This window comes from Pinus tabuliformis, chromosome 7 (genome assembly GCF_031772625.1).
Source record: "Pinus tabuliformis cultivar Carrire ecotype Pingquan chromosome 7, CPIR1, whole genome shotgun sequence".
Taxonomy (NCBI): Eukaryota; Viridiplantae; Streptophyta; class Pinopsida; order Pinales; family Pinaceae; genus Pinus; species Pinus tabuliformis.
The window spans coordinates 1,625,447,785-1,625,474,096 of NC_142293.1; the positions used below are offsets into that span (position 1 = coordinate 1,625,447,785).

General features: G+C 42.2%; 1 protein-coding gene across 2 annotated transcripts in view; it reads left to right on the forward strand.

Moving 5' to 3' along the window:
* The window catches only part of LOC149254463 (cleavage and polyadenylation specificity factor subunit 3-I-like), a 146,250-nt gene extending 120,168 nt beyond the window's left edge, over nt 1–26,082 (forward strand). For both annotated transcript variants that reach the window (XM_089460168.1, XM_089460170.1), the window contains 3 exons: nt 23,402–23,447; nt 23,563–23,712; nt 23,908–26,082. In XM_089460168.1, the coding sequence (XP_089316294.1) occupies nt 23,402–23,447; nt 23,563–23,712; nt 23,908–25,521 (1,810 nt within the window). In that variant the 3' untranslated portion in view covers nt 25,522–26,082. The remainder of the gene's footprint in view (nt 1–23,401; nt 23,448–23,562; nt 23,713–23,907) is intronic.
* The last annotated feature ends 230 nt before the right edge of the window (nt 26,083–26,312 follow it).

Genomic DNA, 26,312 nt, shown 5'->3' on the forward strand with positions numbered 1-26,312 from the left:
CGCCTTGAAGGTAATAGCTGTCCCAATCGACCCCAATGATAATGACAAGTACGAGGAGGCGATGGCGAGGGCCAAGTGCATTATCCTTGACGGGGTCAAGGATCATGTGGTACCACATATAGCCGAGAAGGAAACGACATTTGAGATGTGGGAGGCTCTCAAGAAGCTGTATCAACATACTCCTATGCAGAGAAGAACGCTGCTCGAGAACCAGATGAGGTCGTATCAGATGAAGAAGGGACAATTGATTGACACCTTCCTTGGATGATTGAATGAGATCTGAGATCAGTTGACTGCTATAGGGGCGACACTGGATCACGAGCTAATGGTGAGGACAACCCTGAATGTTGTCTCAGAAGATTGGGAAGTGTTTGTCCAGAGTATACTGGGCAGAGGAACACTTCCACATTGGGACGAGATGTGCGCAGCTCTTCGCCAGGAAGAGATCAGATGGCAGCCGAACACAGGTAGTAGCAGCAAGGGGATCAAAGTCAAGCAGGAGGAGGAATATGTGGCCCTAGCATTTGAGGGGAAGCAGGAAAAACGAAAGAAGAAAGATCTCTCCAAGATCAAGTGCTTCCACTGTGGGGAGCTAGGTCATTATGTGATCCAGTGTCCAAGGAAGAAGAGTAAGGGAGAGTCTTCCGAGACTAAGGCAACGCCAGCATGGGCAAAGAATGAAGTTTTGACAGATGATGACTATGCCATGAGTGCACACGCACCACTTGAGTGGAAGTGGGGAAACATCAAGCTATAGTCAGGAGGACTACAGGCGATGAGGGGCAGGATCCTTGAGGTACCCAACCTCTTGGATTAGACCTTGCTACGGGAGCCCTGACGAGGAGTAGCAGGATTGGCTGAGTCGGGTAGAGACAGATGCGGATGGAGCGGCAGAGAGAGCTACAGTGCAGGAGTCCTGAGACAGCGCGAGACTCGCAACCTGCAGCAGTGCGAGAGGCACAAGAGTGTTGCACCAGTGCAGGACGAAACAGAGAGGTGTGCAACGGTGCAGGATGCAGGGAGTTGTTGCAGCAGCGTAGAGGTCAAAGAGGGAGCACTTTTCAGCAGCAGAGGGAGCTTCAACATCAGTGGGTGTCTCTAGCCCAATAGGGAGGTCAGGTTGGGAGATCAGTTACTTACTTCTTAGTAACTGAGTTGTAGTGCAGCAGTGGGCAGCACGATGCAACATGATGAGAGGAGATGCAGTGTGGATGCAGTGTTGGGAGAAAGGACCAGCAGCAGCACGGATGCAGAGGGAGTTGTCGTACAGATGCAGCAATGGCAGTGGCAGAACCATGGGCAGTAGTACAGGATGCAGTAGTGCAGAGGATGTTGGGCAGGAAGGCCTAGCATCAGCACAAGTACCGATACCGGATGATCAGAGTAATACTCTATGAGGAGTATTGCTAGAGCATAGTCCTCGCTAAGAGGGAGTGTTGATTTGGGGTAGCATCGGATGTGCTCTAGCCATGAAATTTGGTGGAAAGGCCGAGGCACATGAGATCTCCAATACCCAGAAAGGGTTTGGGCAGATTCTAAACAGATCAGGAGATATTGAAATAATTAATATTCTTAATGGAGTCCCTAAGTCTAAACTTAGGGAAAATAAAATATTAATGTGTATTAATATGAAACTGTGTTAGAATGGTCCAAAAGACATGGATCAAGCCAGATCTAATCTTAGACGATTAGGCACTTAATCTCGACTGTTGATATGTCAACAGGAAAAGTATAAGAGGAGGCTTGAGGGTCACTTGGAGAATACACCAGAGTGATCAGTGATTCTATTCTCTAGAGCGAGGTTTGCTAAGAGAGATAGAATCAGTGATCGGGAGAGCAGCTGAGGGGCATTGAGTACAAAGAGACAGAGAGGCAGGGATAGTGCCGGGTTAGCAGCAAAGCAGCCCAAGAGAGAGACGCAGGAGCAACCAGTGTTCACGCAGAGCCACGCAGAGGCAGCTAAGTGCTGCACAGAGCACCAAAGGGGCCAACGTAGCTGATGCAGAGGCTCAGAGAGTTGACGCAGGGCCTCCTGGGGTTGACGCAGACCAAGATAGGTTGACGCAGTGCTAGCGCTGGGCTGGGAGAGGCTGACGTAGTCCAGATTGGGCAGATGTTGGGGTTTCTGGGGCAGATTGGTGCTGAGTAGCTCCCGGAAGGATTATCCAGGGTCTCAGCCAATAGATTTGTCAGAAACCGAGAGGTATTACTGCTAAGGAAATTCTTTGTTGGGTAGGCCAGTTTCGACACCAGTTTCGACACCTAGATTGTACTTTGATATTGCTTAATAAGAAAACCCTCAGATAGCTGCACCGGTTTTCCCACATTGGGTTTTTCTGGGGACATTAGTCCAAAAATAATGGTGTCATGTGGTGTGTTTGTTCTTGTTTCTTTTAGCCGCTGATCTGTAATATGTTGAGCATGCACTAGTGTTTATTTTCAGTATTTACATTGTAAATAACTTGTTAAGGAAAATAACAAGTAGGTAGGAATAAATCAGATAAAGTGCATGGAGGATTTCTAACTAAGTAAACTTAGAAACTTGAACATCTCTTTCACCAAGAACATGCTCGAAGGCATGTACCACAATGCAATGAAGGTCAACAAAAGAATATGCTCACATAAAGAGTATAAGGTTGCTGACTAAGAAGCAAGAAGAAATGCTGACAAGTCCAGAAAGCAACCAATGAAGGAATTCTCTCACAAGAAGCATTAGATGGTTGACCTATCTATTAAATAAGAAGCAAATGAAGAAAGAGATCAAGCATGTGGAAGAACACCATGATCATTGAGAATCACTATCTGACAAGATACTTTGAAGATATCTCCCGAAATAAGGCAAGACAACTCTGATAAGGGAAGAAAGGACCTTTGACACCTATTTTTTCCACGACTAGGTGGGTGGACCTACCTATGGTTTTGTGCATGGTTTTCGCACATGGTTTTGGGCGCGATGGTTTTCGGTTCATGGTATTGGATGCTTCGACATGTATATATATGTATTGTAACATTGAAAGGAACATAATGAAAAATCAAGTTGGTAGTCCCGATTTTGGGATCCAGGGGAAAATCTTTGTGTAAATGTGTTATGCTCTCGCATTGTTTATTTTCTGTGTTTTAGAATTCATATGCAGGTAATTTCTGTACGGGGTTAAAACCTACATTTGGAATCAGAGTTGTTTTGGCTTCAAGGGGATGCCTTTGTTGCTAAGGGGTTTTGCTCGGGCCTGTGGTAGACCTTGTTCAGTGGGAGATCTGCGGGATCGATTCTGATGGTGAAAGAAGATGGCGAGCAGTGGAAAGATAGAGATCGATAAATTTAATGGTCAGAGTTTTGAGTTGTGGAAACTCAAGATGGAGGATCTGTTGGTGGATAAAGATCAATGGATTGCGGTAGATCCGGGTACTAAACCAACAGGAGTGTCTAATGAAGAATGGAAGAACTTGGATCGGAAGGCAAAAAGCACAATACGATTGTATCTCAGATTCAGTATCGCTGAATGTATCAGGAGAAGCTACGGCGAAGGCTTTGTGGGACAAGTTAGGGACTTTGTACCAATCTAAGTTTCTGGTGAATAAACTGTTCCTATGGAAAAAGCTGTATACCCTGAGGATGAAAGATGGAGACTCAGTGATGGAGCATCTGAACACATTTATTACTGTGGTAAGTCAGTTATTATCTGTTGATATTAAAATTTTAGATGAAGATAAGTGCATCAGTTTATTGTGTTCTCTAATAGATTCGTGGGATGGTTGGTTATTGCAGTAGGTAGCAATGCAACTACCTTGTAGTTTGATGAAATAGTCTCATCCTTACTGACGGAGGAGATGAGACGGAAAAATATGGAAAGCCAAAATGGTGATGCCTTGTCTGTACGAGGAAGGTCCCAGAACAGAAACAAAAATAAGTCATCGAGTGGGAGATCTAAATCTAGAGGGAGATCTAAATCTCCAGGAAAACCTGTAAAGGTGTGCTGGAAATGCGGAAAGGAAGGGCACTACAAAAGGGACTGTAAATCTAAAGCTCCTGACAAAGGAAAGGGATCTAATGATGCTCCTTTTGTAGAGGCAAAAACCACCTCAGATGAAGGTGGGGATGTGTACTTGGCTTCTTCAAGTACACATGTAGATCATGACGCATGGTTGATTAACTCATGTGCATCCTTTCACTTCACTCCCCATAGAGAGTGGTTTAGCGAGTATGAGAAATATGATGGTGGTGATGTCTTCTTGGGGGATGACAGGAAGGCTAAAATCGTTGGTTGCAGAAAAGTTAAGTTGAATTTGCAAGGTGGAAGGATTAGAACACTTCCAGGTGTTCTACATATTCCTGCATTGGCCAGAAATCGGGTTTCTGTAAGCAAGATGGATGATGCAGGTGTAAAAACAGTGTTCGAGAAGGATACCTGCAAGATGGTTCGGGGAGCACTGGTATTGATGCAGGGAGTTCGGATTGGAACTCTGTACAAGATGCAAGGTAATACTGTTGTTGATGGGTGCAACAGTTCTGTGGTTCTTGAAAGTGGAGTAGAAAATCTAGTGGTCTCTGGAGAAAAGACCATGCTATGGCATTAAAGGCTTGGACATATTGGAGAGAAGGGCCTTCGAATACTTCATGGTAAAGGTATGGTAGAAGGTATGACTAATAGCTCTCTGGATTTTGATTTTTGTGAAAATTGTGTATATGGGAAGCAGAATCGGGTGAGTTTCCCCTCTGGTGGCAAGAGGGCGAAACAGATATTAGAGCTTGTGCACAGTGATGTGTTTGGACCTGTGAAGGTTCCATCACTGGGTAAGTCTTTGTACTATGTATCATTTATAGATGACTTCTCAAGGAATACATGGATATATTTCCTTAAGAAGAAATCTGAAGTCTTTGACAGGTTTAAAGAATTTAAGGTTCTAGTGGAAAACCAGACAGAGAAGAAGATAAAGGTGCTAAGAACAAATAATGGTGGAGAGTTTTGCAATAAGGAATTTGAAGAATTTTGTAAGAAATGTGGTATAGCACGGCAGAAGACTATTCCATACACACCTGAGCAAAATGGAGTTGCAGAAAGAATGAACAAGATGTTGATGGAAAGAGCAAGAAGCATGCTCAACGGTGTCGGGTTAGGACCAGAATTCTGGGCAGAGGCGGTGGAGACTGCATGTTACCTGGTCAACAGATCACCTTCATCAACGTTGGAGGATAAGACTCCACAAGAGGTATGGACTGGTAAGAAACCCTCTCTTTCACATCTGAGGGTATTTGGATGTGATGCATATGTACATGTTCCAAGGGAGAAAAGAACAAAGTTCGATAGTAAATCTGAAAAGTGCATCTTTATTGGGTATAAGGATGGTTTAAAGGGTTATAAGCTTTGGAACCTAGTAACAAGGAAGGTTGTGTACAACCAAGATGTGGTGTTCAGAGAGGTGAAAGATGTTATTAAACATGATGTCCAACCAAAGGAACCTGAGAAGATATAGTTTGAGCTTAAGGAGGAAGAATCAGACTCTACAATAGAAGAGGAATTAGAAGATGAAGAGCCACAAACTCCGGTTGTGAGAAGCCCTGTTCGAGAAAGAAGGCAGCTAGAAAGGTATAGTCCTTTTGCTTTCTGTTCAAATTTTGCTTTATCTATTACTAATGATGATCCCAGAACTGTGAAGGAAGCAGTAGATTCAGAGGATGGCAAACTCTGGAAAGAAGCCATGATTGATGAAATGGCATCTTTGCACAAAAACGAGGCTAGGGATCTGGTGGAGTTGCTGGCTGGAAGGAAACCCATTGGCAGCAAATAGGTGTTCAAGAAGAAGACAAATGCAGAAGGAAAGGTGGAGAAATACAAAGCTCGGTTGGTAGCAAAAGGTTATTTCCTGGTGCCAGGAATTGATTTTGGTGATATTTTTTGTCCTATTGCCAAGGTAGCTTCTATTAGATTACTTTTATCTGTTGCTGCTGCTTTTGATTTTGAGGTAGAACAGATGGATGTGAAGACAACATTTTTTCACGGGGATCTGGAAGAATAGATCTACATGAAGCAACCTGAAGGGTAAGAAAGAACTGGTATGCAAGTTAAAGAAGTCTCTGTATGGGTTAATACAGTCACCAAGGTTGTGGTATCATAAATTTGATACATTTATACAAGGATTTGGCTTCACCAGAAGCAAAGCAGATCACTGTGTATATTTTAAATGAATTGGTGACCGTGTTATTTATCTGGTCTTGTATGTGGATGATATGTTGCTGGTTGGAAATGACAAAGAAATTATCTAGGATTTGAAGACCCAATTGTCCTCCAAATTTGACATGAAAAATCTTGGTGCTGCAAACTAGATTTTGGGCATGGAAATTAAAAGAGATCGAGTAAAGAGGAAGCTTTGGTTAAACCAGAGGAAGTATGTCGAGACAATACTGCAAAGATTTAATATGCAAGATAGTAAATCAATGAAGGTTCCTATTCCTGTAGGTGTAAAGTTATCTGCTGAACAATGTCCCAAGACACAAGAAGAGGAAGAGGACATGTCCTGTATTCCATATGCAAGTGCAGTTGGTAGCCTGATGTATCCAATGGTCTGTACTAGACCAGACATTGCACATGCAGTGGGAGTATTGAGCAGGTTTATGTCAAAACCAGGGAAGGAGCATTGGACAGCAGTGAAGCGGGTCTTCTGGGATTTGCGTGGCACTAATGATTATGGTTTGTGCTACCAAAGAAGACTAGGATTGGACAGAGTTTTGGATATTCGTGGCTTTGTTGATGTAGACTGGGCTGGAGATCTGGATCAGAGAAGATCTACATGTGGGTATGTGTTTAACCTATTTGGAGTTGCAGTCAATTGGATGAGTAAGAAACAATCTGTAGTGGCATTATCAACTACAGAGGCAGAATACATGGCAGCCACTCATGCAAGCAAGGAAGCAGTTTGGTTGCAGAGATTGTGTTCAAGAATGGGGTTAGTACAGGGTGCTATAAGAATAGACTGTGATAGCCAAAGTGCAATTTTCTTGGCAAAGAACCCTGCTTACCATTCAAAGACAAAGCACATTGATGTTCAGTATCACTTTGTGAGGGATATGATAGAAGACAAAAAGGTGTTGCTGGTAAAGGTGGACACTTTGAAGAACACTGCAGATGCATTGACAAAATTTGTGAGCTCTGAGAAGTTCTCTTGGTGTAGAGAAACAATGGGCGTTGCAAGGCTGGATAAATGACTAAGCTCTCCTGTGGCCCCCTGTGGAAAGAAAACAACAAGTGGGAGAATGTTGGGTTGTGTTATATTCTTTCCAGTACTAGCTCCCCTAGTTAACCGGGAGGTTAGAGGGGGGGCAGAGCCCCCCTTCGTTGCGCAACGGGGGGGGTCACTGGGGGTTTGAGGGGGGCAGTTAGCCCCCCTCTACGGGGTTCGGGGTAGCGCCCCGAGGAATTTTTTTTTTGGACCCTATATTAGGTGGGCGAATGTACCTATGGTTTTGTGCATGGTTTTCGCACGTGGTTTTGGGCGCGATGGTTTTCGGTCCATGGTATTGGATGCTTCAGCATGTATATATATGTATTGTAACATTGAAAGGAACATAATGAAAAATCAAGCTGGTAGTCCCGGTTTTGGGATCCAAGGGAAAATATCTATGTATATGTGTTTTATGTGTTATGCTCTCGCATTGTTTATTTTCTGTGTTTTAGAATTTGTATGCAGGTAATTTCTGTATGGGGTTAAAACCTACATATGCATTAAAGTTTAGTCATGTTATCATTTGTATATTATTGAGTCATGGGATAGTTCTATAACATGATCAAGCATGAAAGAATCTCTTTCACCAAGAACATGCTCGAAGGCATGTACCACAATGCAATGAAGGTCAACAAAAGAATATGCTCACATAAGGAGTATAAGATTGTTGACTAAGAAGCAAGAAGAAATGCTGACAAGTCCAGAAAGCAAGCAATGAAGGAATGCTCTCACAAGAAGCATTAGATGGTTGACCTATCTATCTAATAAGAAGCAAATGAAGAAAGAGATCAAGCATGTGGAAGAACACCATGATCACCAAGAATCACTATCTGACAAGATACTTTGAAGATATCTCCCGAAAGAAGGCAAGACAACTCTGATAAAGGAAGAAAGGACCCTTGACACCTATGAAGGCCTTGGAGATATAAAGGGTGCAGATAACTGATTCTACTCTACAAAGATGTCGTGATGAAGAAGTCATCCAGCAAATGAAAAAGCAATGTTGAAGAAATATCAGGATGAAGTCATAATGGGCTACTAGGTCAAAGCATGTAAACAAGCAAGTACAACGAAGCATCCATGAGAAGAATATTCCAAAGCATGGACAAGATGACAAAGGAGTAGCCAAGATGACAAGAAAACTTGATGTATGACATGAAAGCCACTTTCCTCGAAGGAAGCAATGACATGACAAACCAGGGAGGAAAGTGATCGATGGATGGTGCCCTACCTAGAAGAAGTCCGAACAAAGACTTCATGACATCAAGCAAGGAAGGAGGTCAAGCAGCTGAAGGACCCACGGAGAAGAAACTGCTGATGAACGAAAGAGTCCCCAGTTAAGAAGGAGCTCTAACAGGTCCCTGATCAAGAGGGAGTTTTGGATCACCCCTGATTACAAAGGAGTGACAATTGTGTTTTCCACTTCATAGGTCATGCACCAGACCAGGACTAACAACTGTAAGTCTAGATGAAGGCCATGAATGGAAATGTAGACACAAGATAGACACAACATTCTTGTCTTCACTTGTGAAGAAAGAATGGGAGGATTAGGTAATCATCTGGCATCTGATACTCTTTGAGGATGTGTAGGGCATCCAAGACAAGAGTAGGCAAGAGGACCAATATTCTTTGAGGGCTGGGAACCCAAGATAAGAATAGTCCTATAAGGTCATACTCAGAGAACACCCGGGTGGGTATGTACCTTGAGAGACAATGATGAAGGTGTCTACAAATCACTGGTCTCGCCAGCATAGTAGCTCATGGTCTCGTAAAGAGATGGGGCTGTTAGTCAAGGCCTTGCACTATGACAATGTTGATGGATATGATGCTATAACAGATGGATTGCAAATCTGATTTCTCTTATGTGAATTCTTCAAGATCGATAATAGCCAAACACCTTGGAATATTGAATGAATACCTCCCTAGTTAAGAGGGAGTGTTGAAGGAAGTGTAACTAGGTTTGGTCTTCATAAATGTACTTTTGATATTTGTATTTAATCAAGAAAAGAAATATTATTTTTATAATATATGTCAATGAGTTTCTTGCTCATTGAAATAGGTCTAACACTATTTAAAGTGCTATAGGTGAGTTAAATAGTCAAAAGAAAAGGTTGAAGACCTTAAGGGCATGTTACACCTTGTATAAATATGTATAAGAGTCAAAGAAGACACCTCCAAGCAAAGTCAAGTCTCCTCCTAGCAAATACACCATCACAAGAAGCAATGGCACCATTAAAAGCACCTATTTCAGCAAGAAAACCAAATCAGCCTCAAAGCTACAAGTCAGACTAAAAGGAGGGACAAACCTCTATATATAGAGGTTGTCCACTCCCTCAAAATATAACGAACTCAGCTTTGAAATCCGCAAAGAAGAGGAGGCAAAAAGTGAATGAAGAAGGACAAAGAAAAGGGTCTACAAGAACAGTGAAGGAAGAGGCCACATAATCGAAGTCGAGAGGACTATTTTCTAGGGTAGAAAACAATCACACATGCGAAGGAGGAGAGGGTCTTTCTGCTGTTGTAGCAGCCCTCCACCATAGTCCCATAAACCTGATCATTTGGGCCAATTGCATACATCTAAAGTGTCTCTCACTCAAGCGAAGGAGAAAGGAAGAAGAGCGAAGTAAATAGGGTTGATCTGAAGCTCATTACAATCACACATGCGAGTGAAGGAGGGCTGACTGCGGTCATCACAACTGCACTATCACAGTCACATATATCCCTTTGTTTAGGGTTCAAACTAGGCCTACAAGGCCTCTCTCTCAAGCGTGGAAGAAGGGTATGCAAGCGAATAAAGTCCAACATAGTTTTTGTAAGGAGAATCACTCACATGTGCGGAGAATTAGGGTTGCATTGCTGTTGCCCTAAGTCTGCAACAATTGCCGGAAGAAGTGTCGAAGCAAGGAAGACAAAGTGTTGCAGAGGAAGTGATCTTGAAAGGACTTGACTTGTGCTTTGAGGATCTTCTAGTCAAGGGTCTAGGGTTTGGCATTGATCAAAGAAGCTTCAATAAGAGAAATTCTCTAAAGGGTTTTCCTCTCAAGAGAAGAGAGGTTTTGGCCCTGGCAGAGAGCCAATATCTTGAGTTCTTGTTTTTGTGTTTTGGTAGCAGTTTGATGAAGTACACACATATGCACTAATAATAAGAAGAAGAAGAAGAATAAGCTAACAAGAAAAGTAAAAAGACTCGACAAATTGTTATCAAGTAACGAAGAATCACACTACACTACTTTGCCCTAGATTTTTCAACAAGGATTTCCTCTCTAGGTGAGAGAGGTTTTGCCTTGGCTGAGAGCCAACATCTTGTGTTATTGTCTCTTTTATTTTGGTAATTGTTTGATGAAGTAAGAAAACACACTAATAACAACAAGAGAAGATTGTGCTAATAAGAAAAGTAAAAGTGCTTCACAAATAGTTATCATTGTCAGAAGAATCTCACTATAACCCAGATGCCCTAGATTCTTCAACATGGTTTCAGAGCTAAGGTGACACATCAAGGAAGGGCATCTCAAGAGCACATAGAAGATTGAAGCATTAAGATCATGAAGTAAGGGCACACAAAGGTTGAAGCATCCGATCTACAAGCAAGAGTTCCAGATCCATCAAAGACAAGAAGAATTACTATCTTCTCTCCTAGATCCATCAAGAAGGACTACCATCCTGGGAACAAAGAAAGAAGAAAGCCTTCCATCTAAAGGCATTTACAAGAAAGTTCATCTAAGAAGAGCTTACATCAAAGACTCATCATCTTCAAAGGAAGGTTCTCAGTTCCAAGCCCACCATTGAATATCTATAGATCTACACATTGAGAAGTTCCCATTAGCAAGCAAATCTATCACAAGGCACCTTATAGGAAGCATCTTGAAGAACTTCAAGATCCAAGAAGTTGAGACTTCATTCATCAAGGAAGCAACAAGATCTCCTCATCGCTAACACTTTCAATTAAGTATTTTTATGTCCTCCCTTGAAAATATCAAAATGTTTTTTTGCAAGGAAAGCAACAAATTAGTTGGGACTGCTAATTTCCTTGCATTGAAAAAGAGGACTGATCTACTTCTCAAAGAAAATGAACTTCTGGACTACATCAAAGGGAGTGTCATTGTTCCTACTAAAGAACAACTCAAGCCCTAGCAAAGTTTAATAAGGATGAAACAAGGGCTCAAAGGACCCTCTCATTCCTTATTTTTCCAAACTTGAAACATCTAAATAAATCTATGATAAGTTGGTGGAGCTATTCTCAGTTAGCATAGATGGAGAAGTGATATCATTGCGTAATGAGTTATATAAAATGAAGATATCCAAGGAAGAAGGAATAACTCCCTACTTCATGAAGGTCTCTGAGATGAGAGACCAGCTACAAGAACTGGGGGAAGTTATGTCAGACAGAGAGATGACAACTGTGGTGCTCAATACATTACCTGAGGAATGGGGCAACTTGACATCAAGTATATATGCCAAGAAGGTGTTGAAGTTTCTAATTCTACTTAGTTAGAAACCCTCCATGCACTTTATCTGATTTATTCCTACCTACTTGTTTCGTTACTTAACAAGTTGTTTACAATGTAAACACTGAAAATAAACACTAGTGCATGCTCAACATATTACAAATCAACAACTGAAAGAAACAGAAACAATCACACCAAATGGCACCGTTATTTTTGGACCAATGTCCCTGGAAAAACCCAATGTGGGAAAACCAGTGCAGCGATCTAAGGGTTTTCTTATTAAGCAATATCAGAGTACAATCTGGGTGCCGAAACTGGCCTACCCAACAGAGAATTTCCTTGGCAGTAATACCTCTCAATTTCTGACAAATTTCCCAGATGAAACCCCGGATAATCCTTCTGGCTGCTCCTCAGCCCCAATCTGCCCCAGAAACCACAGCATCAGCATTTTCTGGACTGCTTCAGCCCCTGTCTGCACAGCGCTGGCATTGCGTCATCTCGGATGGGTTTGCGTCAGCCTTAGGAGGCCCTATATTAGCCTTCTGGCCCTCTGCGTCAGCAACGCTGGCCTCTTTGAGGCTCTCTGGCTGCTACTGCGTCACTCTCCCCAGCTACTGCGTTGCTCTCCCGACACTATCTCTGCCTCTCTATCTCTCTGTACTCAATGCCCCTCAGCTGCAACTCCGATCACTAATTCTATCTCTCTTAGCAAACCCCGCTCTAGAGAATAGAATGATTGATCACTCTGGTGTGCTCTCCAAGTGACCCTCAAGCCTCCTCTTATACTTTTTCTGTTGACATATCAACGGCCAAGATCAAGTCCCGAATCAACGACTAAGATTAGATCTGGCTTGATCCATGTCTTTTGGATCATTCTAACACAGTTTCATATTAATCCACATTAGTATTTTATTTTCCCTAAGTTTAGACTTAGGGACTCCATTAAAAATATTAATTATTTTAATATCTCCTGATCTGTTTAGAATCTGCCCAAACCCTTTCTGGGTATTGGAGATCTCATGTGCCCTAACCTCTCCACCAAATTTCGTGGCTAGAGCACATCCGATGCTATCCCAAATCAACACTCCCTCTTAGTAAGGAGTGTGCTCTAGTAATACTCCTTGCTGAGTATCACCCTGATCATCCGACATTGGTCACTGTGCTGATGCTAGGCCTGCTGCCCACCATCCTCTGCACTGCTGTATCCTGAGCTGCTGCCCATGGTTCTACCACTGCCATTGTTGCATCTGTACGACAACTCCCTCTGCATCCGTGCTGCTACTGGTCCTTTCTCCCAGTACTGCATCTGCACTGCACCTCCTCTCATCATGTTGCATCGTGTTGCCCGCTGTTGCACTGCAACTCAGTCACTGAGAAGTAAGTAATTGATCTCCCAACTCTGACCTCCTTGTTGGGCTAGAGACCCTCCTGATGCTGAATGATCCAGGTGCGGGTGTGATGAAGGACCCTTCCAAGACCTTTTACTTTCGTGATGTGTTAATTGCATTTTTAAAAGAACATTAATGAATACATTTGCATGCTATAAAGAAGAGGAACATGAAATTCATCAACACATGAAAACATAAGCCGTTGATAACGGAGTTCGTCCAGGAGGGACTACGTCTCCGGGCCCTGGTGTCAAGATGGTGTAGGTCGCTGCATTAAGTGTTGTCGATAGTGATGATGTACATAGAGGTGATGTCATTATCATACAAGGAAAATGCCCTCACGCAGGAGTGGCTCCAAGAGATGTTCCACTACAGGAACTCTCAGTCAAAAAATTCCTATCAGTATGACATAGACTCATGCATGATGAGCATCCCGCCAACATGGCATAAAAGGGATCTCAATGCAAACATACATGATGACAACATGAGTATCCCATCAACATACAACAAAGGGATCTCAAAACATAACATGACGAATCATAAAATCATAACAACAAGTACATCACATAGACGATTCCGCGTCACATCAAGCAGGAATCATGAAAACAAATAATAAACAAGATCCCACATCAAGCATCAACAGGGATCTGTGCAGCACAATGCATAGCAAAAGAAGTGCATGAACACACTGCATATACCTCACAACCACGACCCATCTGAAGAAGCGGATGTCATACTGCTGAAGCTGCTCAGACCGTCGATCTCACGGCATCAATCGCATGGAAATCGCTGCTCGCACATGAACGCTGACCCCTGCATTCCACTTAGAAAAGTGGCTGAAGAACAGAATGATCATATGAGAAATCTGAACGCACCATCAGATTTGTGGCGTCGAATAGTGCAAAATCAACTGCCCAATTTTTGAATTATGAGAAATTGAGAATCTAGGGCTCAAGGAATCTTTTAGATTCCCCCTAGATTCCACAAAGATTCTCCTTCATGGGTGGACTAGAGACGTAGTCCCTTTTGGACGACGTAGTCGCTTTTGGATGAACTCCATTATCAACGGCTTATTTCGAGACAGAGGCAGAATCTTGGCACGCAATTCGAGGCAACATTTTGCAGGAGGGGTGAAATTTCACTTTGTCAGATTTTGACAAATTTTATATGGTTTCAGCACTTCTCGACGCCACGAATGCAATGGCACTATCCGTTTCTCCATCAGAGTTCTACATTTTTTGGCCATTTTTCAGTATGCAGGTGGAACCATGATTGCTGCAAAAACAGGGAGCGGAACCATGATCCTTGAAATTTTCCCGAGGAGGTAATTTTTCTCCATGTCGGAATATAGTCAAGTTTACAATCGTTTTTCATGGTTTTCCGCAGGGATCGCAATGGCGAGGGCAGATTCACCTTTCGAGTTGCAAATTTCCAATCCACCCATGGAGCAAAATCTTTGAGGAATCTAGGGGGAATCTAAAAGATTCCTTGAGCCCCAGATTCTCAATTTCTCAGAATTCAAAAATTAGACAGTCGATTTTGCACTATTCGACGCCACAAATTTGATGGTGCGTTTAGATTTCTCATTTGCTCATTCTATTCGTCAACCACTTTTCTAAGTGGAATGCAGGCGTCAGCATTCATGTGCGAGCAACCATTTCCATGTGATTGATGTCGTGAGATTGATGGTCCGAGCAGCTTCAGCTGTTTGACATCTTCTTCTTCAGATGGCCCCTGGTTGTGAGGTATATGCAGTGTGTTCATGTACTTCTTTTGCTATGCATTGCGCTGCACAAATCCCTGTTGATACTTGATGTGGGATCTTGTTTATTATTTGTTTTCATGATTCCTGCTTTGATGTGACGCGAAATCATCTATGTGATGTACTTGTTGTCATAATTCGTCATGTTATGTTTTGAGATGCCTTTGTTGTATGTTGATGGGATACTCATGTTGTCGTCATGTATGTTTGCATTGAGATCCCTTTTATGCCATGTTGGCGGGATGCTCATCATGCATGAGTCTGTGTCATACTGATAGAAGTTTTTTGACTGAGAGTCCCTGTAGTGGAACATCTCTTGGAGCCACTCCTGCGTGAGGGGATTTTCCTTGTATGATAATGACATCACCTCTATGTACATCATCACTATCGACAACACTTAATGCAGCGGCCTACACCATCTTGACACTAGGGCCCGGAGACGTAGTCCCTCCTGGACAAACTCCGTTATCATGTGTTGATGAATTTCATGTTCCTCTTCTTTACAACATGCAGATGTATTCATTAATGTTCTTTTAAAAATGCAATTTAACACATCACGAAAGTAAAATGTCTTGGAAGGGTCCTTCATCACACCCGGACTTGGATCACTGAAGCTCCCTCTGCCGCTGACAAGTGCTCCCTCTCTGACCTTTGCATTGCTGCAACAACTCCTTGCATCTTGCACCATTGCACACCAATCTGTGCCATCCTACACTGGTGCAACACTCCCGTGCCTCTCGCACTGTTGTAGCCTGCTAGCCTCGCGCTGTCTCGAGACTCTTGCACTGTAGCTCTCTCTGCCGCTCCATCCGCATCCATCTCTACCTACATCAACCAGTCCTGCTACTCCTCTTCGGGGTTCTCGTAGCAAGGTCTAATCCAAGAGGCTGGGTACCTTGAGGACCCTGCCCCTCATCGCCTTTAGTCCGCCTGACTACAGCTCGATGTCTCCCTACTTCTTCTCAAGTGGTGCGTGTGCACTCATGGCGCAGTCATCGTCTATCAACACTTCCTTCTCTGCCCTTGCTGGCACTGCCTTAGTCTCGGAAGACTCTCCCTTACTCTTCTTCCTTGGACACTGGGTCGCATAATGACCCAGCTCCCCATAGTGGAAGCACTTGATCTTGGAGAGATCCTTCTTCTTTCGCTTTTCTTGCTTTCCCTCAGATGATAGGGCAACATCTTCCTCCTTCTGCTTGACTTTGATCCCCTTGCTGCTGCTACCCGTCTTCGATTGCCATCTAATCTCTTCTTGGCGAAGAGCAGCCCACATCTCATCCCACGGTGGAAGTGCCCCTCTGCCCAGTATACTCTGGACAAATACCTCCCAGTCTTCTGAGACTGCATTCAGGGTCGTCCTCACCATCAATTCTTGATCCGACGTGGCTTCTATAGCAGTCAACTAATCTCGGATCTCGTCCAGTGCTCTGAGGAAGGTGTCAATCAGTTCTCCCTTCTTTATCTGATACGACCTCAACTGATTCTCAAGTAACATTCTTCTCTACACAGAAGTATGTTGGTACAATTTCTTGAGGGCCTCCCACATCTCATATGCTGTTTCCTTCTCGGCAATGTGTGGTACTACATGGTCCTTGACCTCGTCAAGGATGATGCTCTTTGCCCTCGCCATTGCCTCCTCGTACTTGTCATTATCATTGGGGTCGACTGGGATAGCTATAACCTTCAAGGCGAAGTTCTTGACACGATTTCTGTCAAGTACGGATAAGATTCTGGCCTTCCAGACTGCGAAGTTTGACGCTCCGTCCAATCTATCCTGGTCTCTTACTCCATGTAGTGCCATGATGTTCTTCTACTTCCCTCTTGGAAGTTCTCTGTTCGACTCCTCCGAGCCTCTACTTCCCGTTTGGAAGTTCTCTTCTGGACTCCCTCTGATTCTTGATTTCCCTCCTGGAAATCCTTCTGCGACTGTCGAGATGCCCCCTACTCTGATCGTCTTGTGCAACCGCACCATTGATCCGGGTTCCTTGGCTAGAAACCCTTAGTAACAACTCCCTCCTTTTGGCCTTGCCTTGTCAGGTAGTGTTCTGACTACAGTACCTCACCAGCTCCACTCTGCAATATTCCCACAGCCTTCTAAACCCCAACAACCTGAAGGTGAGAGCTCTTAGGCTCTGCGCAATCCCGGCACCAGCGACCCAGCCTGCTCAGCTAACTGCGTCAACCCTCCCAGCTTCTACGTGGCTCTGTGTGAGGCTCCCTTTGCCTTCCTTAGCCTCTGCGCTGCCTCTTCCTGGCTCACCCTTGATGACGCAGGCACTGCATCACCCTTCCCTTGTTGCTGCTCTGCTAGAAACAATTTTTGTCACCTCGGCATAACTGTTTTCTGCTGCTATTGCTCCGCTCGGCTAATGTCCTTAGTCCTCCTGTGATCTGCAATCACGCTCTGATACCATGTTGAAGTTTCTAAGTCTACTTAGTTAGAAACCCTCCATGCACTTTATCTGATTTATTCCTACCTACTTGTTCCGTTACTTAACAAGTTATTTACAATGTAAATACTGAAAATAAACACTAGTGCATGCTCAACATACTATAGATCAACAACTGAAAGAAATAGAAACAATCACACCAAATGACACCGTTATTTTTGAACCAATGTCCCTGGAAAAACCCAATGTGGGAAAACTGGTGTAGCTATTTGAGGGTTTTCTTATTAAGCAATATCAGAGTACAATTTGGGTGCCGAAACTGGCCTACCCATCAGAGAATTTCCTTGGCAGTAATACCTCTCAGTTTCTGACAAATTTCCTAGCTGAAACCCCAAATAATCCTTCTGGCAGCTCCTCAGCACCAATCTGCCCCAGAAACCCCAGCGTCAGCCTTTTCTGGACTGCGTCAACTACTCTCTGCCCATCGCAGGCGTTGCGTCACCCCGGATGGGTTGCGTTAGCCTTAGGAGGCCTTGCGTCAGCGTTCTGGCCCTCTGCGTCAGCGTTCTGGCCTCTCTAAGGCTCTACGCAGCTCTCAGCTACCTTTGTGTGGCCCTGTGTGAGCTCTGGCTGCTACTGCATCACTCTCCTCGGCTACTGCGCTGCTCTCTCGACACTATCTCTGCCTCTCTATCTCTCTGTACTCAATGCCCCTTAGCTGCAGCTCCAATCACTAATTCTATCTCTCTTAGCAAACCCCGCTCTAGAGAATAGAATGGCTGATCACTCTGGTGTGCTCTCCAAGTGACCCTCAAGCCTCCTCTTATACTTTTCCTGTTGACATATCAACGGCCGAGATTAAGTACCTAATCAACGGCTAAGATTAGATCTGGCTTGATTCATGTCTTTTGGACCATTTTAACATAGTTTCATATTAATCCACATTAATATTTTATTTTCCCTAAGTTTAGACTTAGGGACTCCATTACAAATATTAATTATTTTAATATCTCCTGAACTATTTAGAATCTGCCCAAACCCTTTCTAGATATTGGAGATCTCATGTGCCCCAACCTCTCCACCAAATTTCGTGGTTAGAGTACATCCGATGCTACCCCAAATCAACAGAAGGAAGCTACCCCGTTGAATGAACTTTGGTCTCTATGCAAAATTGAGGAGACTAGTTTCAAACCCAAAGATGATGTGGGATCAAAGGAGCAAACATTTGCTGCTATGACCAAGAGAAAAGGAAAATTTGGCAAGTTTGATCCACAGAGAAAGGGTAAAAGAGATATGTCCAAAGTCCAATGCTTTGGCTACCAAGAGTATGCACACTATAAAAGGGATTGTCCTAAGTTCGAGAAAGACAACAATAAAAGGAAACGAGAAGAAGCCCCCATTACCCAAGAAGTGAAAGAAGAAGAGGAGAAGCAGAAGAAAGAGGACCCTCTAGATCTCTACTATAACTAAGACCACGTTCTTCACATAAGTCTTCTTTTAAGTTTTGGGTATCAGAGGAACATGTAGATGTAGGATAGAATGCATGATTTATGAAATGGCATCTTCAGTAATATAGGAGCATTATGCAGAGATAACTCGAATAAAGATATTTATGTAGGAAGGATGTAGCCATTGAATGGCCTCATCAATGTATAAAGGAATGATCATGATCAAGAAGAATCATCTTAGAAGGCCACTATGATCAATAGAAAGGAGCATTTGCAGGATGAGGACTACAAGGATCCTCTGATGAAATCTTCAATAGAGGATTCATGACTTTAAGGAAAAGAAGATGTCTTAATAAAGAATTCCACTTATGGGGATTCAAGAAAGGATGATATGCAGGCAAGGAAAGATGTAGCAAAGCAAAGGAGATTGAGTTAATCTCAATCTAGGAAGCTGTCAAAGGAAGCTGAGATGATCAAGGAAAGAACTAAGATGAGGTATGCATGCATCTATGTTTTTCAAGTCATGTCATCATTTGTATCAATGAGCATGGGGAATTTCTCTGGTAGCATGGTCAAGGACAGGGAAGATCTCTTTCATTGAAGATATGCACGAAGGCATGGTCCACACACTGATAAGAGTCAACATGAGAAAAGACCTCATATAGAGTATGAGGTGGTTGACTAGGTAACCTATAGAGAAGCATATGAGATAAAGAGATCAGAGATAAAAGGACACCATGGACACTAGGAATCAACGTCCAATAGATTTGTTGAAGGCATCTCCCTGAAGAAGGCACAAGAATTCTGACATAGGAAAGAAAAGATCAAAGGACCCTTGACACTTGGAAAGGCCTTGGAGATGTGAAACATGCAGGATGCTAATGGTTCAAGCCAACAAAAAGATGTCATGATGGAAAACCATCTTGTAAGGTACTATTTGATTTAATGTTATGCTTTGATTTCTTGAATAATATTTGGATAGGTTCGTGCAAGGCTACTGGAACAAGGGTTGTAAATGCAAGGACAACCATCATTCATGTGGTGGATAGAAATTCTGGAAAGAAGCATGATGAGAAAGAAGTAGCTATATGATGAAGGTTCTAGATATGTATCAAGAAGGCCACTTTCCATGAAGAAAGAAATAACATGACAAACCAAGAAGGAAAGAGATCGATGGCTAATGCCCTACAAGGAAGAAGCTCAACTAAATTTCATGACATCAAGGAAAGAAGGTGATCAAGCAGTTGAAGGACCCACAAAGAAGTAGTTGCTGATGAAAAGGAGAGTCCCTAGTTGAGAGGGAGCTGTGACAAGTCCCTGGTCAGAGGGAGCTTGGGTAAGTCCCTAGTTAGAGGGAGCTTGGGTACATTGCTTCACAGGAATGGGAATATCTTCCCTAGTTGAGAGGGAGAGATAGACACAACATTCTTGTCTTCACTTGGGAAGAAAGAATGGAGGATTGGGTAATCATCTGGCATCTGATGCTCTTTGAGGATGTGTAGGGCATCCAAGATAAGAGTAGGCAAGAGGACCGATATTCTTTGAGGGTTGGGAACCCAAGATAAGAATAGTCCTAGAAGGTCATACTCAGTGAACACCCGGGTGGGTATGTACCTTGAGAGACAATGATGAAGGTGTCTATAATCATTGGTCTCGCCAACATTGTGCTCTGATCTATTGAGAGATAGAGCTATCAGTCAAGGTCTTGTTGTGGAAACAATGTTGGTTACTATGACGCTATAATAGATGGATTGCCAATCCGATTTCTCTTATGTGAATTTCTTCAGATTGAAAATGTCCAAACACCTTGTAATGATTTATGAACACCTCCCTAGTTAAGAGGGAGTGTTGAAGAAAGTGTAACTAGGTTCGGTCTTCATAAATGTAATTTTGATCTTTGTACTTGTAAAAGAAAAGAATTATTATTTTTGTCATTATCAAGAATGGATTTCTTGTCCATTCGATAGGTCAAACACATGTTTAAGTGCTTCTAGGAAAGTCAAAGAGTCAATGTAATTATTGAAGACCCATGTGGGCATGTTACACTATGTAAACATATGTATTAGAGTCAAAGAAATATGTTTAGAGTGATCCTCCAAAGCAAAGACAAGTCTCCTCTTCAAGTCAGCTCAAGAAATGAGTTTTTATGCACAAATGTCAAGTCGGCCTAAAAAGAGGGGCAAACTCCTATATATAGGGCAGTTCGACCTCACAAAAGGATCACTACTCATCTCTGAAATCGGTGAAGAAGAGAGGACGAAAAAGAGGTACGAAAAGGAGCATTAAAGTGCTTCTAGGGCAGTGAGAAAGAGAAGAAAGAAATCCGAGTTTTTGGGACTGTTTCAGGGCTCATTTCTGTCACATGTGCGAAGGTAAGAGAGGACATTCTGCTGCTGCAACAAGTCAAGAATTGCAGCTCTACAAGAAGTTTCAATTGGGTGGAAAAGAGGCTCCAAATAGGCCTCCATGTCAAGCGAAGGAGATCCCACACCTAGCGAAGGAAAGGAGCAAGTGAAAGGGTTTATTTCAGGCCCTAGATCAGCGACACGTGCGAAGAAATCAGAGCAGCATTAAGGGTTAATTGGATCATCCTATAATCTCAAGGACATACCTCAAGAAAGGCCTCATTCTCTAGCCTAAGTATCAAGGAGAAGGAAAATTGCCAAGCGAGGTAGAGAAGGAAAGAAGGACACCAAAGAAGAGGTCTCTAAGGAGACCTAGGGTTTCTGTAGTTGCCGGAAAAAGAGCTGCCAGTTGCTAGAAGAAGTGTGAAGGAAGAGATCAAGGTGCAACCTAGAAGAAGGCATCAATTGAAGGACAAAGAAAGAGAGATTGTGTCTTGTGCTTGGAGGATCTACTTGTCAAGGGTCTAGGGTTTGGCATTTGTCAATTGAAGCTTCAATAAGAGAAATTTGCAGAAGGGTTTTCCTCTCTAGGTGAGAGAGGTTTTGCCCTGGCTGAGAGCCAACATCTTGTGTTCTTGTCTCTTTTATTTTGGTAACTGTTTGATGAAGTAAGAAAACACACACTAATAACAATAAGAGAAGATTGTGCTAATAAGAAAAGTAAAAGTGCTTCACAAATAGATATCACTGTCAGAAGAATCTCACTATAACCCAGATGCCCTAGATTCTTCAACAAGACTCAGCTAAGACTCTACCATAAAGCTGCACTCTAGCTTTGGGGTATATATGGGAGAAAAAATCAACTGATTATAAGTGTTGAAAAACACAAATAATGGGCCGAGGAAAAAAACTCCCTAGAGTGAACTCACTTGCTAGTATAGTTCTAGGCTACCTAGGCCTTTTACATGACTCATTTTTCATCATACTAGAATCATTTTTACATTATCCCTGCAGGTTTTGCAGAATTTGTACAACAGACTGAAGAGAAGAAGCAGATGAAATCTTGATGAAGTGTGGACTTCTTCCATGATCACTGAAGAGAAGAAGCAGATGAAATCTTGATGAAGTGTGGACTTCTTCCATGATCTGACAATGCTGGAATGCTCTGAAATGTGCTCTAATCATGGAACTGTTGACAAAACTTCAAATGCAATTTGAGTGGTCAACATGAACAAGAAGAGAAAACCCAGTTCAATTTTTTTTTGGGTTAAGGGAAGGATGATACATGTGCATGCAAAAGCAAGAGGATAATGCATGTATGTGCAAACAAGAAGAGAAGACCCAATGCATAAGTAAGGTAGTAAGTCTGCGTGAAGATAAAGCAAATCATTTAATGTGGAACTTCTGTTGGTGCATGCAGAGATGAGTTTGCATGAAGATACTAGATAGGAATGAAGTAGAAAAGAGAATATTAGAAGTTAGAACTGCAAGAAAATAATTTTGGATAAGGACTCTTGTAGTTTGATAAGTTATCTAGATTAGTAGATAATAATGCGTAGGAAATCTATTTGAAAAGGATGTGATGATCTCTTGAGGGGAGGGAAAAATAGATGGCTGGGCAGAAGAATTTAGTTAATCCAAGTGTTTTTGGATTTTCAGTCCCCTTTGAGTTTTGATTTCATTTTGTGTTATGAGTTCAATTTTCCTTCTTACCATGTTAAGGTGGTAGTTTTATTTTAATTCACATAAATATAAATTTTATGATAGCATAGATCTGCAGGGGTTCATAGTGCTGCATCATATTCTCCCAAAATCAACATGAACCTGCTCCTGGCCTCGTCTGATTGCAACTACAATAGTGTGTGCCAGCTAAGAGAACTCCAGTAATAATTGTCAGTTTGTTCTAACTTACTGTTTTTGCAAACTGCCTTTCTATCACTTTAAAATTACGTTTTCCCAACATTAGAGAGATGCTTTTAAAAATTGGGTTCCAGAGACACATAAACGGAGGTTGTAATTACTAATCTGTAATGGATAGTGGACGTCCCAAGCCAATTTGAGTACGTGGGTGCCTAACAGTTGAGCAATGACTTCACCAGCTCAAGATTAAAATAAAAAATCCCGTTTATTTTGCTTTTGGAATTGGCTGCAAAATACACAACCATATTGCCTTGATAGACTACATCTGTTCCCTTCCATTTTAGAAAGTAAACTGAGTGAATACTTGTGCAAGGATATTGACCTGCATTTGTATTCTAAGTATAGGATTAGGTTGAACTTTGGCCTAACAATATGGATTGGAAGCAGAGAAATTTTTGTTGTTTATATGGAGATTCTCTGCATCAGAGGAAAATCACAATGATATTACAAAATCTTGATGACCAATTTGATAAATTTCTGTGCAGTTTCCATTTGGACCATTCAGCATCCCTTCCTTATTTTCTGGAGAAGGTGTGGACTTTATACCAAATGTCTTGAATGAATTGCATATTTGGTTGGATATTTATTCTGTCAACGTTTTAAGATGACGATACACTTTAAATACTAATTAATCAGTGCTATGCAGACAACGTTCAAAGGACGGGTATTTATGACACATGCAACCAAGGCTATTTACAAACTTTTAGTTTCTGATTATGTGAAAGTAAGCAAAATGTCTGTTGAAGATATGCTATTTGATGAACAAGACATTTTTCGATCAATGGATAAGATTGAGGTGCATGTCCTCTTTGCTCTCATCCACTTTATTAATAAGCTAAAGTTCTTCGTACTAGGTTTATACTTTATATTTAAGCTGCCCAGGTTGAGTGTAGGCTCTCTTGTAAAATATGCTTCTGATGGCAGTCTATAGTTGTAAATTGATTTACAATTTTATATTCTAGTTAGTCAATCTATCAATGAACTGTTGCAGGTGATTGACTTTCATCAGACCTTGGAGGTAAATGGCATCAGATTCTGGTGTTACACGGCTGGACATGTGCTGGGTGCAGCGATGTTTATGGTTGACATTGCGGGGGTGCGTGTATTATATACTGGGGATTATTCCCGGGATGAAGATCGCCACCTTCGTGCTGCTGAAACTCCTCAGTTCTCTCCCGATGTTTGTATTATTGAGTCAACATATGGTGTACAAATTCATCAACCCAGAGCTATCAGAGAGAAAAGATTTACTGATGTTATACACAATGTTGTCTCTCAGGGTGGAAGGGTCCTTATTCCTGCATTTGCATTGGGCCGTGCTCAGGAACTTATGTTGATTCTTGATGAATATTGGGCAGCACATCCAGAGCTCCATAGTGTTCCAATCTACTATGCTTCTCCTTTGGCAAAGAGATGCATGGCAGTTTATCAGACATACATAAATGCAATGAATGACAGGATTCGCGCACAATTTGAAGGTTCAAATCCATTTGATTTTAAGCACATAATGCCTCTCAAAAGCATAGAGAACTTTGAGGATGATGGGCCTTCAGTAGTAATGGCTAGTCCAGGTGGTTTGCAGAGTGGTTTGTCAAGGCAGCTCTTTGATATTTGGTGTCAGGATAGGAAGAATGCATGTATAATTCCTGGGTTTGTAGCTGAGGGCACGCTGGCAAAAACAATTATGAATGAACCAAAGGAGGTGACCTTGATGAATGGGTTGCAGGCTCCTCTGAATATGCAGGTTCACTATATTTCCTTTTCAGCTCATGCTGATTTCAGCCAGACAAGTGCTTTTTTAAATGAACTGCGGCCACCAAATATTATTCTGGTGCATGGAGAAGCAAATGAAATGGGACGTCTTAAACAAAAGTTACTGACTCAGTTTGCGGACCAAAATATTAGGGTGTTATCACCAAGGAATTGTCAGGCAGTAGAGATGCATTTCAATGCTGAGAAGACAGCAAAGGCAATAGGTAGGTTGGCGGAAAAAACTCCCAAAGTAGGCAGTCAAGTGAGTGGTTTATTGGTAAGAAAAGGTTTCACTTACCAAATAATGCCTCCTGAAGATCTTCACGTATTCACTCAACTCTTGACAGGAACCATTACACAGCGGCTATCTATTCCATACAAGGGAGCATTCACGGTACTTAGGCACCGCCTTCAGCAATTGTATGAAGGTGTAGAAACTTTAAATGAGGAAGTTCCTACTCTTAAAGTTCATGGCAAAGTCTTGGTGAAACAAGAAGGAATGGATTATGTAGTGCTGCAGTGGGTCTCTGATCCCATAACTGACATGGTGTCAGACTCCATTATTGCAATGATGATGAATTTCAGTCCGGAGTCTCCAAAGATGAAGACATCCGATGTAGAGTCTATGGAAGGCAAGGCAGTGAATACTTTGAAAATAGTGCAATCATTTTTAGTTTCATTGTTTGGAGATGTGAAGGAATTGGAAGGAAAACTGATTGTATCTGTGGATGGTGTCGTGGCCATTGTGGACTACACAAGCAATACTGTTGATTGTGAAAATGAAAACTTGAGGGAACGCATAAAAGCTGCACTACGCAGAATGGAAACTGCTGTCAAGCCTGTCAGAATGTAATTTTTTTTTTAATTTCCAAGTCCTCAAAAGGAATAGAAGTGGCTTCTGTATTTAAGTTGCCTAGGCGTGATTGCATTGTCTTCAACATAGATATCCAGGTTGTGTAACACTTGGCTTTTCTGTGATGAGGAAGGTAGTACATGTTAATAATTGCTTGATTTCATGCAAGCTAAATACCACTGCTTAGGGAGGATGAGAACCTGAAAGTAGGAAACACCACTTCATGTATTTGTTCTTCACAATGATGGATTCTTGCAAAAGATGGGGTGGTACAAATGAGAACTTTAGAACTGGTCAAACACAAACCGTTCTGTAAATCTTATTGTTTTTTTTCAAACACAGTCCGTTCTGTAAATCTTTGTGGTACAATTGACAAAACTTTCAAACTAGTCAAACACGGACAGTTTTGTAAAATCTTATTGTTTTTTCTTTTATAAATTCCTCGATTGTTGTATTTGCTTCTATCAGGCCCAGAAACCTGGTGGGTTCTTCTTGATAGTCGGTGAGGAAAAAAGGTTCATTTTCTTTTACAGTAGTCCCAGATCATATCCTATATTTTTACACTCTGTTGTGTCTGATACTTTTGCCTCTTGCATATCCATCGTTCACTGAAAGTTTTGAAATACTTCATGGGTGCATTTTTGAATGCAGAGCCTACATCTGAACCTAAACTGTTGCCCTGCTAACACCGAGCTCTGAGACCTTCTCGACCAGATCTACAAATTTTAGCAGGTGTCTACAGGGTGGCATACTATAACACAATGAGAAAAATCTACCGGAAAAGAGTAGGG